The 15,841-nt window shown below is 41.1% G+C and overlaps 1 protein-coding gene across 7 annotated transcripts in view; it reads right to left on the reverse strand.

Moving 5' to 3' along the window:
• The window catches only part of ppfia4 (PTPRF interacting protein alpha 4), a 125,520-nt gene that overhangs the window by 26,190 nt on the left and 83,489 nt on the right, over nt 1-15,841 (reverse strand). For all 7 annotated transcript variants that reach the window (XM_062986509.1, XM_062986506.1, XM_062986508.1 and 4 more), the window contains exons 2-5: nt 10,862-10,963; nt 9,223-9,387; nt 7,923-7,997; nt 186-245 (exon numbers count right to left, since the gene is read on the reverse strand). In XM_062986509.1, the coding sequence (XP_062842579.1) occupies nt 186-245; nt 7,923-7,997; nt 9,223-9,333 (246 nt within the window). In that variant the 5' untranslated portion in view covers nt 9,334-9,387; nt 10,862-10,963. The remainder of the gene's footprint in view (nt 1-185; nt 246-7,922; nt 7,998-9,222; nt 9,388-10,861; nt 10,964-15,841) is intronic.

The raw sequence follows: 15,841 nt of genomic DNA on the forward strand, positions 1-15,841 counted from the left end.
TCCAACATCCATCAGTCCCTGACCTCACAAATTAACCTTCTACAGAGAGAATATGAAAAAATGGAGGCTGGTATAGCCACAAGAAAGGGCAAACTCATGTCCAAGTTTCAGAATAGGGTGTACAGCTAGCTCATGATGAGATGTCTGCAAACGTCTGGGAATAGTGTATTTTAAAATAAACATACCTTCCAGTTTGGCTTATTTCCATTCGTCTTTCCATCTCTACCCTCTCGCACTATGGTCAGCTGCATGACACAGAGAACACAACCAGAAGTAAAGAAGGTGGCCAAAATATCAGAAACAGATTAACATATGAAAAGCACAAAACATCCGCAGCCCACAACAGAGAAAGTGGATAAAAATAGGGATAGAGCAGAAATAAAAATTGTCGTCACAACATGGCAACCCCTCCAGCCGTCTGCAACAAAAAAAGTTACAGAGGAAACACAGAACAAGTCTGGAATGAAAAGCTAAGCGGTTCCTATATCTTTATAGACTGGGAACATTTACAGTTCCCATATCTTTATAGAATGGAGACACTTACAGTTCCTGTATCTTTATAGACTGGGGACACTTCCAGTTCCCATTTCTTTATAGACTGGGGACACTTACAGTTCTCATATCTTTAGACTGGGAACACTTACAGTTCCCATTTCTTTATAGACTGGGAACACTTCCAGTTCCCATATCTTTATAGACTGGGAACACTTCCAGTTCCCATATCTTTATAGACTGGGGACACTTCCAGTTCCCATATCTTTATATACTGGGGACACTTACAGTTCTCATATCTTTAGACTGGGAACACTTACAGTTCCCATTTCTTTATGGACTGGGAACACTTCCAGTTCCCATATCTTTATAGACTGGGGACACTTACAGTTCCCATATCTTTATAGACTGGGTAAACGTACAGTTCCTATATCTTTATAGACTGGGTAAACGTACAGTTCCTATATCTTTATAGACTGGGTAAACGTACAGTTCCTATATCTTTATAGACTGGGGACACTTACAGTTCTCATATCTTTATAGACTGGGAACACTTACAGTTCATATATCTATAGACTGGGTAAACGTACAGTTCCTATATCTTTATAGACTGGGGACACAGTTCCCATATCTTTATAGACTGGGGACACTTACAGTTCTCATATCTTTAGACTGGGGACACTTACAGTTCTCATATCTTTATAGACTGGGAACACTTACAGTTCATATATCTATAGACTGGGTAAACGTACAGTTCCTATATCTTTATAGACTGGGGACACAGTTCCCATATCTTTATAGACTGGGGACACTTACAGTTCTCATATCTTTAGACTGGGGACACTTACAGTTCTCATATCTTTATAGACTGGGGACACTTACAGTTCTCATATCTTTATAGACTGGGTAAACGTACAGTTCCCATATCTTTATAGACTGGGAACACTTACAGTTCCCATATCTTTATAGACTGGGAACACTTACAGTTCCCATTTCTTTATAGACTGGGGACACTTACAGTTCCCATTTCTTTATAGACTGGGGACACTTACAGTTCCCATATCTTTATACTTACTGGTTTCAAACTGGATGTGAACAAAGTCTTATCAGGACAGGAACAAATTCAGAAGCTGTCCTCTGCTTCCTAAAGGCAGAGCTCAGACAGCTGTTGTCCCCAACCACAGTACCATCCGGAACAGTGAACTATATAAGTATTGTTACACACTATAAAGCACATAATATGAGGTTTGGAATGCAGCCAAGAAAAAAAAAACGTTTTCCTGTCACATCCAAGGATGAACGCTTGCATTTCTAGTAAATCACCATAGTGTAGCATCCCTGTTCTGTGAATTTATGTCCGCCATTGCAAGGTAAAAAAAAATACTATCTTTTGTAAAATGCAGCGTTCAAATAAAGTAGACTGTGGCATTAGTATATATAAGGTAATATATTATAGATTAATGGTCCAGAGTGTCTCTGCTGTTTTCTAATGGGTCCATATGAAATATAAAAACACCCTAAACCCTAACCCTAAACCCTAACCCTAACCCTAAAGCTACAGTCATAAAAATATAAAAAAGACTGAATATAAAACACTAACACATTAACACAAATCTGAAAGTGCTAAAGCAAATAATAAGCTTATTTATTGACGAGTTATTTACTAGCACTTTAAGCTTTTGCTTATGAAATAAAATCTTTTAGCTTTAAATAAGAGAACATCAAATCATGTCTGAGATCAGGCCCTGTAAGACTACCCAGCTACCAAAACCATAAGAAAAATTGTAGTATTAGCTGAGTTAGTCCTAGTCAAAAGTAGCCCAGATTTGAAAGCTCAACCAAAACCATAACCTACTGTAAATTACTCCTAAAATTGCTATCTAGGGGCTAATGTCACCCTGTGCCAAGAATTTCTAGAATAAACCCCACACCTGAATAGAGCATTTACAGTATAAAAGCAACCCTGACCCAAAGCAGCACTGGTGTCAAATTGGTGCTTTTAAGTGGACCGGTCAGAGTCCTGATAATGACCCCTTGAAACATCTGTGATGAAGTCTCAAAAGCTAAGAGTCTCAGCCAAAAGAGTGAAAGTGAGAGACAAAAAATGGCCGAGTGAAAGCCGAGAGAGAAAGACGTGTATTTATGGAAAGTGTTTTGTCATGTGACTGGACTTGTGACACACACACATGCACACAGACATTTACAAACTGTTTAAACTTACTGGCTGTGACAAGCAGATGTGAACAAACAGCACATCACATCAGCATATTCTAAACCGGCTGTACTGTTTATGACAGCAATGTTCTAGTTAAGATTATATAATAAATTATTTTGGTATTGAATACAAAAATGTATGAGTCTTGTATTGGTTTCAGTCGTATGGGTTTTGTTTTGGTCTCCTGTGGTTTGGGTCTTAGTCTTACTTCGGTCTTGACTATTAAAAGCCTTGGCGTTGGCTTTGTCTCCAATGGTATTGGTCATATCTTGTTTATTACCTTCGAAAGCTTTGGCGTTGACTTTGACCTTCTTGGTCTTGGCATGAACATTCTAACTCTTGGTCTTTAATTGGTTTTAGTAATATGAGTATCTGGGTACCAAATAGTATGAGTAATATGAGTACCAAATAGTCACAACCTGCAAAAGTCTTGGTATTTTATGGGTGTTGTCTTGGTCTGGACTCTGGTTTGAGTCTCCTGGTCATGTCTTGTTTATTACCATCAAAAGTCTTGGCGTTGGCTTTATCTTTACTGGTATGGATCTTGGTCTTGGCATGAACATTCTAACTCTTGGTCTTTTAATGGTCTTAGTAATATGAGCCTTGGTCTTTGGGTTTTGGTTGTGATAAATTAAATGAATTGGCTTTGTTTTGGTCTCGACTATTAAAGCTGGTTATGTCACAACCTCAATGTATTTTACTGGCCTCATTGTTAAGGGTCTTGCCTTGGTCTTGGATGGTTTGAGTCTTGGTCTTGTTCTCATATTGACCATCGGTATCGGTATGGGTACTGGTCTTGTCTTGACTGTCAATTGTGTAGGTTTTGTCCTGGTATTGACCATTAAAAGTCTTGGTTTAATCCAATATGGCTCCTTGTTTTGTTATGGTCTCAACTATTAAACCTGGCCATGTCACAACCTTAAGGTCTTTGAGTGGCCTCTTTTTTATATACCCCTGGTATGGGTCTTATTCTCATTTTGACCATTGAAAATCTTGGTTTTGGCTTTGGCTCCAGTCATGTGGGTTGTGGTGTTGTCTTGGTTATCAACATCAAAAGCCTTGGCATTGTCTTCTCTGGTATGTGTCTTGGTCTTGGCATGACCATTAAAAGTCTTGGTATTTTATTGGTCTCAGTAATATGGGCCTGTGGTAGCCTAGTGGGTAGGGCTTTGGGCTATCAACCGGAAGATTGGCGGTTCAAATCCAGGCTCTGCTATGTAGACACTGTTGGGTCCTTGAGCAAGGCCCTTAACCCTGTCTGCTCCAGGGGCGCCGTAAGTTGGCTGACCCTGCGCTCTGACCCCAGCTTCCAACACCAGCTGGGATATGCGAAGAAAGAATTTCATTGTACTGTACATCTGTATATGTATATATGACAAATAAAGGATATCTTTCTATCTTTCTTTCTATGGGTCTTGCTTTGGACTCTCATTGGGTCGTTGAGTCTTGGTCTTATTCTCATCTTGACCATCAAAAGTCTTGGCATTGTCTTTATCTTTATTGGTATAGGTATATGCGTCTTGCCTTGGACTCTGGTGGTTGGTCTTAGTAATATGGGTCTCGCCTTGGTCCCTGGTGGTTTGGGTCTTGGTCTCATTGGGTTGCATTGGCTTTGTCTTTGTCACCAGTCATATGGGTCTTGGTCTAGTCTTTGTCATGACCGTTAATTGGCTTTGTCCTGGTATGGACCATTAAAAGTCTTGGTTTAATACAATATGGCTCTTTGTTTTGGTCTCAACTATTAAACCTGGCCATGTCACAACCTTAAGGTCTTTTAGTGGCCTCTTTTTTATATACCCCTGGTATGGGTCTTATTCTCATTTTGACCATTGAAAGCCTTGGCATCATTTTTGTCTTTATTGGCATGCGTCTTGGCCTTGGCATGACAATTAAAAGTCTTGGTCTTTTATTGGTCTTAGTAATATGGGTCTTGATTTGGACTTTCATTGGGTTTCATTGGGTCTTGGTCTTCATAATTAAAAGCCTTGGCTTTGTCTTTGTCTCCAGTCGTATGGGTCTTGGTCTTGTCTTTGTAATGACCGTTAACTCTCTTGGCTTCATCTTGGTATTGACCATTAAGTCTTGGTTTAATCCAACATGGCTCTTTGTTCTATTAAGCTGTCCATGTCACAACCTTAACATCTTTTATTGGCCTCAGTGGTGTGGGTCTTTGGTCTTACTTTCATCTTGACCATGGGTTGTGGTTTTTGTACTGCTTATGACCATGGTCTTTTTTTTTGGTCTTCGCAATATGGGTCTTCCCTTGGTCTCCCACCAGTTTTGATTTTATTTCTCAAGAGGATAAAAGTAGATACTTTGGCTTTGCAAGGACAGTGAGAGAAACACACACACACACACACACACACACACACACACACACACAGCTAAATGTCTCAGCTGCAGAATTCAGCTGCTACAAGCTCTGACCTAGATATTCAACTGTATGAATAAATAAGCTCCGCCAATCCAAAAAATTTATACTTATATTTAGGGGTTTTATATTCAGTCTGCTTAGAATAATTCAGCTGCATATATAATATTTTATATTTTATATATATATACAGTGTATCACAAAAGTGAGTACACCCCTCACATTTCTGCAAATATTTCATTATATCTTTTCATGGGACAACACTATAGACATGAAACTTGGATATAATTTAGAGTAGTCAGTGTACAGCTTGTATAGCAGTGTAGATTTACTGTCTTCTGAAAATAACTCAACACACAGCCATTAATGTCTAAATGGCTGGCAACATAAGTGAGTACACCCCACAGTGAACATGTCCAAATTGTGCCCAAATGTGTCGTTGTCCCTCCCTGGTGTCATGTGTCAAAATCCCAGGTGTAAATGGGGAGCAGGGCTGTTAAATTTGGTGTTTTGGGTACAATTCTCTCATACTGGCCACTGGATATTCAACATGGCACCTCATGGCTAAGAACTCTCTGAGGATGTGAGAAATAGAATTGTTGCTCTCCACAAAGATGGCCTGGGCTTTAAGAAGATTGCTAACACCCTGAAACTGAGCTACAGCATGGTGGCCAAGGTCATACAGCAGTTTTCCAGGAGGGTTCCACTCGGAACAGGCTTCGCCAGGGTCGACCAAAGAAGTTGAGTCCACGTGTTTGGCGTCATATCCAGAGGTTGGCTTTAAAAAATAGACACATGAGTGCTGCCAGCATTGCTGCAGAGGTTGAAGACGTGGGAGGTCAGCCTGTCAGTGCTCAGACCATACGCCGCACACTGCATCAACTCGGTCTGCATGGTCGTCATCCCAGAAGGAAGCTGACGCACAAGAAAGCCAGCAAACAGTTTGCTGAAGACAAGCAGTCCAAGAACATGGATTACTGGAATGCCCTGTGGTCTGACGAGACCAAGATAAACTTGTTTGGCTCAGATGGTGTCCAGCATGTGTGGCGGCGCCCTGGTGAGAAGTACCAAGACAACTGTATCTTGCCTACAGTCAAGCATGGTGGTGGTAGCATCATGGTCTTGGGCTGCATGAGTGTTGCTGGCCCTGGGGAGCTGCGGTTCATTGAGGGAAACATGAATTCCAACATGTACTGTGACATTCTGAAACAGAGCATGATCCCCTCCCTTCGAAAACTGGGCCTCATGGCAGTTTTCCAACAGGATAACGACCCCAAACACAACCTCCAAGATGACAACTGCCTTGCTGAGGAAGCTGAAGGTAAAGGTGATGGACTAAACCCAATTGAGCACCTGTGGCGCATCCTCAAGTGGAAGGTGGAGGAGTTCAAGGTGTCTAACATCCACCAGCTCCGTGATGTCATCATGGAGGAGTGGAAGAGGATTCCAGTAGCAACCTGTGCAGCTCTGGTGAATTCCATGCCCAGGAGGGTTAAGGCAGTGCTGGATAATAATGGTGGTCACACAAAATATTGACACTTTGGGCACAATTTGGACATGTTCACTGTGGGGTGTACTCACTTATGTTGCCAGCCATTTAGACATTAATGGCTGTGTGTTGAGTTATTTTCAGAAGACAGTAAATCTACACTGCTATACAAGTTGTACACTGACTACTCTAAGTTATATCCAAGTTTCATGTCTATAGTGTTGTCCCATGAAAAGATATAATAAAATATTTGCAGAAATGTGAGGGGTGTACTCACTTTTGTGATACACTGTATATATATATATATATATATATATATATATATATATATATATATATATATATATATATATATATATATATATATATATATATATAGTGCCAGAAAAACTGGTATAACATGGTGCTGTAGTGGCTAGTGGTGGCTCCATAGTGGTCTACAAACGTCCACAAACGTGTCTATATGTACACGTGTGCCTCCTTTCTTGACCCGTTCATGTCCTGCATTCATTCTGATCGGTTTGGCCTCCGTAACAGGACGATGTGCCACCACATACGACTACAGACGCCAAATTACGAGTTTTGCGGTTTGCCATTCACACCCAAGTCACCAGATCTCAATGTTTTCGAAGACATCTGGGATGCCACATCTGTAGAAATCCTACACCTCGGAACACAACAGTATTGTTGACCCTTTTTTATTTCGATGGATTCCTATGTGAGGCCAGTCTTGCGCAAGGAGAGTCATACACTGATCACCGCGTTCCTCCACTTCTGTACAGGCACCTCAGTCCTTACCAACCAGGGTCATTGAAGACTCCCCCTGTTTTTCCCAGCTAGCAGACTAGTGGCCAATTTTGTCTGCTGCAGGCACTTCAAATAGTGCCTGCTAGGGAGCGCCCAGCCGACCGGTAACAGAGCTAAGATTCAAATAAACAACTATGGCAACTTGTCATCAAATGTGGATGTGTTGCGCTGGCTCCACATGACTTGCTGAAGGACAATATACACCGATCAGGCATAACATTATGACCACCTTCCTAATATTGTGTTGGTCCCCCTTTTCTTGTCCCACATACAACAATCTGTGATGCACGGTGTATAGCAATTTGAGCTACAGTAGCTCGTATGTTGGATCGGACCACACGGGCCAGCCTTCGCTCCCCACGTGCATCAATAAGCCTTGGCCGCCCATGACCGTGTCGCCGGTTTACCACTGTTCCTTCCTTGGCCCGGGAACACCCCACAAGAGCTGCAGACGTCCAGACGTCTAGCCATCACAATTTGGCCCCTGTCAAACCACTGGTGTTTCTAATAAAGTGGCAAGTAAGTGTATCTAACTGTATCCACTATACCTCCTGAGTGGTGGCTGCCAGCTGCCCCTCTAGTGATGTCACTCGCTCCAGGGCTATCCGCAACCGCTCCCGCACCTACAGAAAAACAACAAAGCAAAATGAAGCACTGACAAACTCTCAGCCCAGATTCATCAATCATCTCTCACACAGCAACGAGTCAGGAACTACTGGGGTTTGATTAGGGCTACACCAAATACTGTAGCCAGGTCTCAAATATGCTAAAAACCAACCTTACAGCTAGGTGAACAGTAGGCTAGTGCACAATAGGTGCACTACATGGCCAAAGAATGTACTTCCTAGCCCACAATTAGCCCCACACCTGCAAGAATAAAAAATGAACCCAAGTGCAGGATGCTTAACAAAGGTAGAACAATACTGTGGCAAGTAACAAGGAAAAATAAAAGCAGTGGCCAAAATAAAGGAAACAGTAACAAATAAAGGACATAAATATTCACAGACTGCAACGGAGAAAGTGGATAGAACAGGGGTAGTGCAGAATCGGGAACTGGTTGTCACGATATGACAGGCCACTCGAGCCGTCTGCGACAACTCAGTTTTTAGGGAACCCTAAAGCGAGCCAGGAATGGTGAGATATGAGTTGGACCGACCATCAAAACATTAGCTGACACAGTTCACGCCCAGTTCTGTTACGTGGGGCCCATTTGGAAAAAGGCCGGTCACACCACCTCTAGGGCAGCTCGCTTATCTATTCCCGGAAACAGACCAGGGTTCCCAGAAACAGACAAGACCAAGTCTGGCATCTTGCTTCAAGAGAAAAGCAGGTTTACCAACACAGGAGCTGGCAAGTCTGTCAAGGAAACACTCCCAGCTTGGACAAATTAAGATCTGCACCTCTATACCACCCCCACTGCCAGCCAAATTTGGGTTTCCTGATACAACCCTCCTTATTTTTACCTGGGATTGTGATCAGACTTGAGAGTGCACTAACAACTGTACCTCCCAATGGCTAGGCTTTCCGAGCATCCCGCCCCCAGACGTAGCCAATCACACCTGTGTAGATACCTGACCGGACAATAGCGTAGCTATAGTGGGTTAGCATATTTTACCACTGCTCCACACGAGCACTCTGGCACCCGTTTAACTAATATGGTCAAACTATGACCAAGCACCCCCCTCTTTGCAGCCATAACAGCATCCACTCCTGTGTAACTGGACATTAAACACCTGAGGAGTGTCCACACATTTTTGGCCATATGATGTACTTCAGCGATGCTAGTCAGTAGTAAACCAAACTAGAGGGTTAGTTGCTCATAAGGAAGTGATAGCAACGATGTCATACCTTCTCATCCAGAGCTTTGTGGTGCTCGAACAAAGATTTAAGAGCTTTCAGCACCTCCACTTCACTGGAGACTCCGGAGGGTGGAGGAGCCTGTCTCTTCACCACGGTCATCCTCAAAGACCTCTCGTGACGTGACACCAAGCACTCCAGATGCTCGAGAAGGAGCTGTACACACACCCATCCACCCCAACACACACACACTGCACTTAGTATTAATGTTTACTGAACTGATGACCTGTGCTATTTAATAGCAGCTCTGATCGCTGTATATTTTAAATGCTTCACAAATCCCAAACAATGCACAAAGCACTTTGTTGCAGACAGTTCAAGAAAATGATTTACAGAGGACACACAATTCTTCTACCACTAGATGCCACCAGACATTTAGTCTGGGGATGTTTAAAGCAGTGCATGTCAACCACAGAGCTAGTATTATTATTGTTGTTGTTGTTGTTGTTGTTGTTGTTGTTGTTGTTATTATTATTATTAACTGTTATATTATTATAATAATTATTTAGTATTTTCATTATTATTATTATTATTATTTTTATTATTATTAATGTTGTTACTTTTACAATAATAATTATTATTATTTATATTATTATTGTTATTATTGTTGTTTGTTTTGTTATTATTATTATTATTAACTGTAATATTATTATAATAATTTATATAATAATTAAGTATTTTAATTATTATTTTTATTATTAATTTTGTTAATAATAATAATTATTATTAATATTATTATTGTTACTATTAAAATACTTTATAATTATTATTATTTAAATTTTTTTACTATTATTATTATTAATGTGTTGCTATTGTTAATATTATTATTGTTAATTTTTTATAATTGTTATTTTGATTATTATTATTATTATTTTATCATTGTTGCTGTTATTATTAATGTTGTTGTTACTTACATTATTATTATTATTAATATTATTGGTATCACTACATCATTACATCATTACGATATATTTTTATAATCATTATAGTCACTATTTTATTATCATTATTGGTATCATTATTATTATTGGTATCATTATTAATATTATAATAATTACTATAATTATTATATGCATTATAATTATTGGTATCATTATTAATATTATTGTATTATTATAATACATATGATTATTATTACAATTATGATTATTATGATTAACTTATTATTATTATTATATGATTATTATTGTTTGGTATTATTATTAATATTGTTATTATTATAATAATTACTATAATTATTATTTTCATTTACTTATTATTATTATTATTATTATTATTTTATTATTATTTTTGTTGTTGCTGCTGTTATTATTATGAATACAATATTATTATTGTGGTTCATATAATATTATTATTGCTGTTATAATTTATTTATGTATGTATGTATTTATTTTATTTTATAATAATGCAGTTATTACCCTGTACAGGGCACCAATTATCTCAGGCCTTTAATCACCCCCCAGACATAGCCAATCATGTCTGTCTAACCGCCCAGCCGGCCAATAGCACAGCCGAGATTCAAAACAGATCTCTAAGGTGGTAGGCTAGCATAAAAGACAGCCGCACCACCTATGTCACCTGACAAATACAGCACAGAATGTACGAGTGACCGAAATATTCCCAAACTCACCCTGGTGTTGTTCCTCTCTGCTTTAAGCTCTGAGATCTCCTCCTCCTTCTCCAGCAGCTGCTCCCGACATCCACTCAGCTCCTTCGTTAATGTCGTAAACTCCTACACACAGAGTAGAATTATGGTCTGTAACTTTTCAGAGCGGGTCTGTTACTGTCAGTGCTTCAAGCAACTGAGGGTTAAGGGCCTTGCTCAGGGGCCCAACAATGGCAACTTGGCAATAATAGGGCTTGAACCTGCAACCTTATAATTATTAGTCAAGCACCATAACCACCGAGCCACTAAGCCAGCTGATTACTTCTTTTCCCCTACCAGGGGCGGGGTCTCAAAGAGCACAGCCACACACTGCCATCCGTGTTAAGCCGCCCCCAGTGCAGGCGCCCTGATTCACCCAGCAGAGGCCGCACTTACACCAGCGATAAGGAATCCTTCTTCAGCCGCTGACCGCGTGTCTGTGTAGGCACCTGACCGGCTGATAGCAGAGCTGAGATTTAAACTTGAGACCCTGAGGGTTTAAAAGCTTGAGATCTCAGCACTGGTGGCCCAAGCGCCCCTACATTAATTATTTAAAAAGCAATTCTTATCATACGGATGAAATGTGTGTATACAATTACTGACTGTAATTACCTGTGTTTTCCACCTCCGTCATTGCAGGGGGTAAACATAATCTGCCCAGTGGGGGTCATTTGGTGGTCCCATATGATTGATAAATGGAATGCAAGGTAGGTCACAAAATGTACATGGTTACAGATGGTGTACAGTCTGTGATTGTTTATATTGTATACCCACAAAATTGATCTATAGGGTAGGTTTAGTTATGTCATTGAATGTACCAGGTGTACCTAATAAAGTGCAGGAGTGTAAATCTACACCCCCTCCCATAGGATGTACCATAGGGCGAAAAGCGTCCACTATCAAGGGTGAATTCACCACAGTAAAGGGAGTAAACATTGTTTCGAAGCGCTATACACGTGTACGTTTGTGTGTGATGACCGGTCTCGTCATCGGTGAGGAACGCTATGAGGATTTGTGACATGTAAATCATCCCCGGCCGCCACACCTCATTAGCTCCGGAGTCGCTAGAGACCGGAGAAAAAAGTAAGACAGACGTGCTTAGCTAAGGGGTAGATAAGGAGATCGTATATCATAGCGAGTTTAGTTTAGACACTACCTATTTCATCTTGGTCAGGGTCACAGCGGGACCTGAGTCTAGCATGGAAATGTATAGGCGGGAAATTAGGCACTACCGCATTAGGCACATTAGGGTCAGAGAGCATTACTAATACTACTTACTAATTACATTTATAGGCAACTTAATAATCAATCCCACTACTGGCATGGTTTTACCTGTGTACATTAGAGGGCAATACCAGCTTTAAACTGATACTAGAGGTAGGGATTAAACCTGGGCAGCTGAAGCTATAAGGTGTTGTGAAGGCGATGGTCCAAATGTAGGCTACAGGCAGTTTAAAATACTGTAGATCTACATGACTCCTGTACTGATCCTGCACCCTAACCCTAACCCTAACCATAACCCTAACCCTCCTGCACCAAAACAAACTGCTGTTCTACAAGGTCATTCATGGTACCCATGCTAAGTCATGAAGTCAGCTTAAGAATTGTTGGCACCCCCTGTAAAGCTATTAATACTATCAGAGTATGTGGACACTGGAAATGCCATTCCAAAACTATGAGGAATTAGTAAAAAGTTGCCTCAAATTGGTCACATTTATATGAAATTGGGTGCCCATTTAGACAAAAGAGCATCTGATGTTGGGCAAGAAGGCATGGTGGTAATTCTTCAACAGTAGGGTAAGGTGAGGGGCACCAAACTTGTCCAACCCTTGTCGAACCCTGACCTTCATTATGCTTGTCCATTAGCAATTAACAGCATAAGACACACAGAAACGGTAGCTGGAACATAACCCCACCCTACACATACTTGCTGGCAGTGCAGGCGCCTCGATCGACCAGCAGAGGTCGCACTTACACCAGTGACGAGGAATCCTGTTCAGCCGTTGTCCCTCTCCTACAGACACAGCCAACTGTGTGTCTGTAGGCGCCCGGTCGGCTGATAGCAGAGCTGAGATTCAATCTTGAGATCTGAGTTTCACCACTTAGCGATTTAAATTTGTGGGTATACAATTACTGACTGTAGCCTATCTTTTTCACCACCCTGTACCCAATTTCTTAGCAGGGCTAAAATGGTCTACAGCTCCAACAAAATCTGCCCAGCTGGGGTCGTTTGGTGGTCCCATTTGGCTAATAAATGGAATGCAAGGGAGGTTGCAAGGTGTACAGGCTGACATATGGTCTACAGTCAGTGATTGTATACCCATTTATACTTTTCGCAGTTGAACGCCACGGGACCCCCTCTTGGCTCAAAGAGGCTCCCTAGGGTACCTCGGTCCCCTGGTTGAGAACCACTGCTATGAGACACCAAAACTATCTCTGGTACCCAGAGGTAAGGCTCCCTAGGGTACCTCGGCCCCCTGGTCGTGAACCACTGCTATGAGGCACCAAGACTATCTCTGGTACCCATGGTACGTCATGTAGTCAATTGTTGGCACACCTAGTTACGATGGCTGGAAATCCCATTCCAAACTCACAAACCACCAAAATGTATTTTCCTAACCAATAAAAGTTTGAACACTCGACCTAAAAACACAAAATTTAACATTTTCATTAATACAGTGGATCACAAACGCTGCGCCCCGAAGATAAAAACGAGCGAAGGAAAAATCGAAGGCGGCATTACGAAGCTCCGCGGCTCAGTCTGAGCTCCGACAACTTGAGGGATTTTGCTCTGTGTTTCCGAAAAGCTGAGGGATTAAGGAACGAAGCCGCTATAAGTCAGCCAAAAGAGCAGAGTCGAAGGGCGGAGGGTTTGTTCACACCGTAAAGCCGTTCAACGCAGTAAAGGGGGGGGGGGGGGGCACAGTAAAGTACTTTAATCAGCCACAAATATGAGGACATATGAATTCTTTGTAGTTTTTACTCTACTTAATTGGGTGGCTGTTCATAAGATTTTGAAGTGTGTCTGAGGGAAGTTGTGCTCAAATAATCAATCAATAGTACATTTATGGATAATGCATCAACAGAGAGTTAAAGGCCTTGCTCAAGGGTCCAACATTGGTAACATTGGCGACCAGTCCATAAGTTTTGTAGGCAGGTTATAATGTTAGATGAGATAACACAAAAAGGTTAAGGTTCAGTTGTGGCCTAGTGGTTAAGGTACTGTACTAGTAATCCAAAGGTTGCTGGTTCAAGCCCCACTAATGCCAGGTTGCCACTGTTGGGCCCTTGAGCAAGGCCCTTAACCCTCAATTGCTTAGACTATATACTGTCACAGTACTGTAGGTCGCTTTGGAAAAAAGCGTCTGCTAAATGCAGAAAATGTAAATGTAAAAAAAAAAATACAACCCCAAATCAGAAAAAGTTGGGACAGTATGGAAAATTCGAATAAAATAAAAAGTGCAGTGTTCCTTACATTTACTTTGACTTATTTGATTGTAAAAAGTTGTTCATATACCTCCATTCCTGCATTTCAGGCTTACAACACATTCCAAAAAAAGTTGGGACATGACAATTTATGGCTAGTAATGAGGTGGAACAACTAAATAATGATGTGATTGTAATCATGGTTTGGTACAAAAGCAGCATCCAGGAAAGGCTGAGTCTCTGATGAGCAAAGATGTTCAGAGAAAATGTGTGAGAAAATGATTGATTGTACCTCAAAGAAAGATTGGAAGGGATTTGCATATTTCTCCCTCTACAGTGCATATCATCATTAAACCATTCAAGGAATCAGGAGGAATTTCAGTGCGTAAAGGCCAAGAGCGCAAGCTTAAGCTGAACGCCAGTGGTCTACGATCCCTCAGACGGCACTGCATCAAGAACCGCCACTCAACAATAGCTGATATAACCACATGGGTGGGAAACCTGTGTCAAGCACTACAATACAGAGTTACATGCACAAATGCCACTTAAAACTTTACTGTTCAAAAAAGAAGCCTTATGTTAACCATGTCCAGAAGTTGCGTCGACTTCTCTGGACTCTGAGGCATCTAGGATGGACCATCACACAGTGAAAACGTGTATTGTGGTCAGATGAATCAGCATTCCAGGTGGTCTTTTTTGGAAAAAATGAAAAAAAAAAACCCCATCCAGAAGTCCAAAAGCCAGGGTCTGTCATGGTATGGGGCTGTGTTACACTTCTGTGATGGCAGCATTAATGCAGAAAAGTACATCGAGATCTTAGAGCAACATGTGCTGCCTTCAAGACGTCATCTTTTCCAGGGACGTCCATGCATTTTTCAACAAGACGATGCAAAACCACATGCTGCACACATTACAAAGGCACGGCTGTGGAAGAAGAGGGTACGGGTACTGCACTGGCCTGCCTGCAGTCCTGACCTGTCCCCAATAGAGAATTTTGAAAGAAAAAATGCGACGACAACAACAACCCCGTACTGCTGCACATCTTAAAACGTGTTTGTAGGAACAATGGGACAATTACTTGCAATGTGTTTTTCACCACCTCAACACTTAATTTATGTAAACAAATCAAAGTAATTATTAAAAAGCAGTCTTCCCCCTGGGTGCAGGAGGATATACTATTCAGACCACACACACATGGTAGCTCGGATAAATAGAATACGTTTATAATCGACTCTTTCCAACACACGGACTGGAACTACATGCCAGCTCGTATCTGTTAAGGAGAAATCTTGCAACATAGGTGAAAATGTGAGGACAAAAAAGAGCAGCCAATGGTCAGTCAACCATTACCAGCGCCAGATGGTTCGGCTGCGTGACCGTTGTTGTGCGAGGGAGCAAATTACAGAAAACACTCCTGCTTATTCTGTTAAATATGTACAATCTGATCTGTCTTAGTCATTAGTGAGTATAATTAGTCTTCTATCTTCTTTGTAGAATTAAACCTCGGAGCATAACCAAAGCTGAGCTTCGTTCTTATGA

The sequence above is a fragment of the Trichomycterus rosablanca genome, chromosome 24 (genome assembly GCF_030014385.1).
Source record: "Trichomycterus rosablanca isolate fTriRos1 chromosome 24, fTriRos1.hap1, whole genome shotgun sequence".
NCBI classification, from domain to species: domain Eukaryota; kingdom Metazoa; phylum Chordata; class Actinopteri; order Siluriformes; family Trichomycteridae; genus Trichomycterus; species Trichomycterus rosablanca.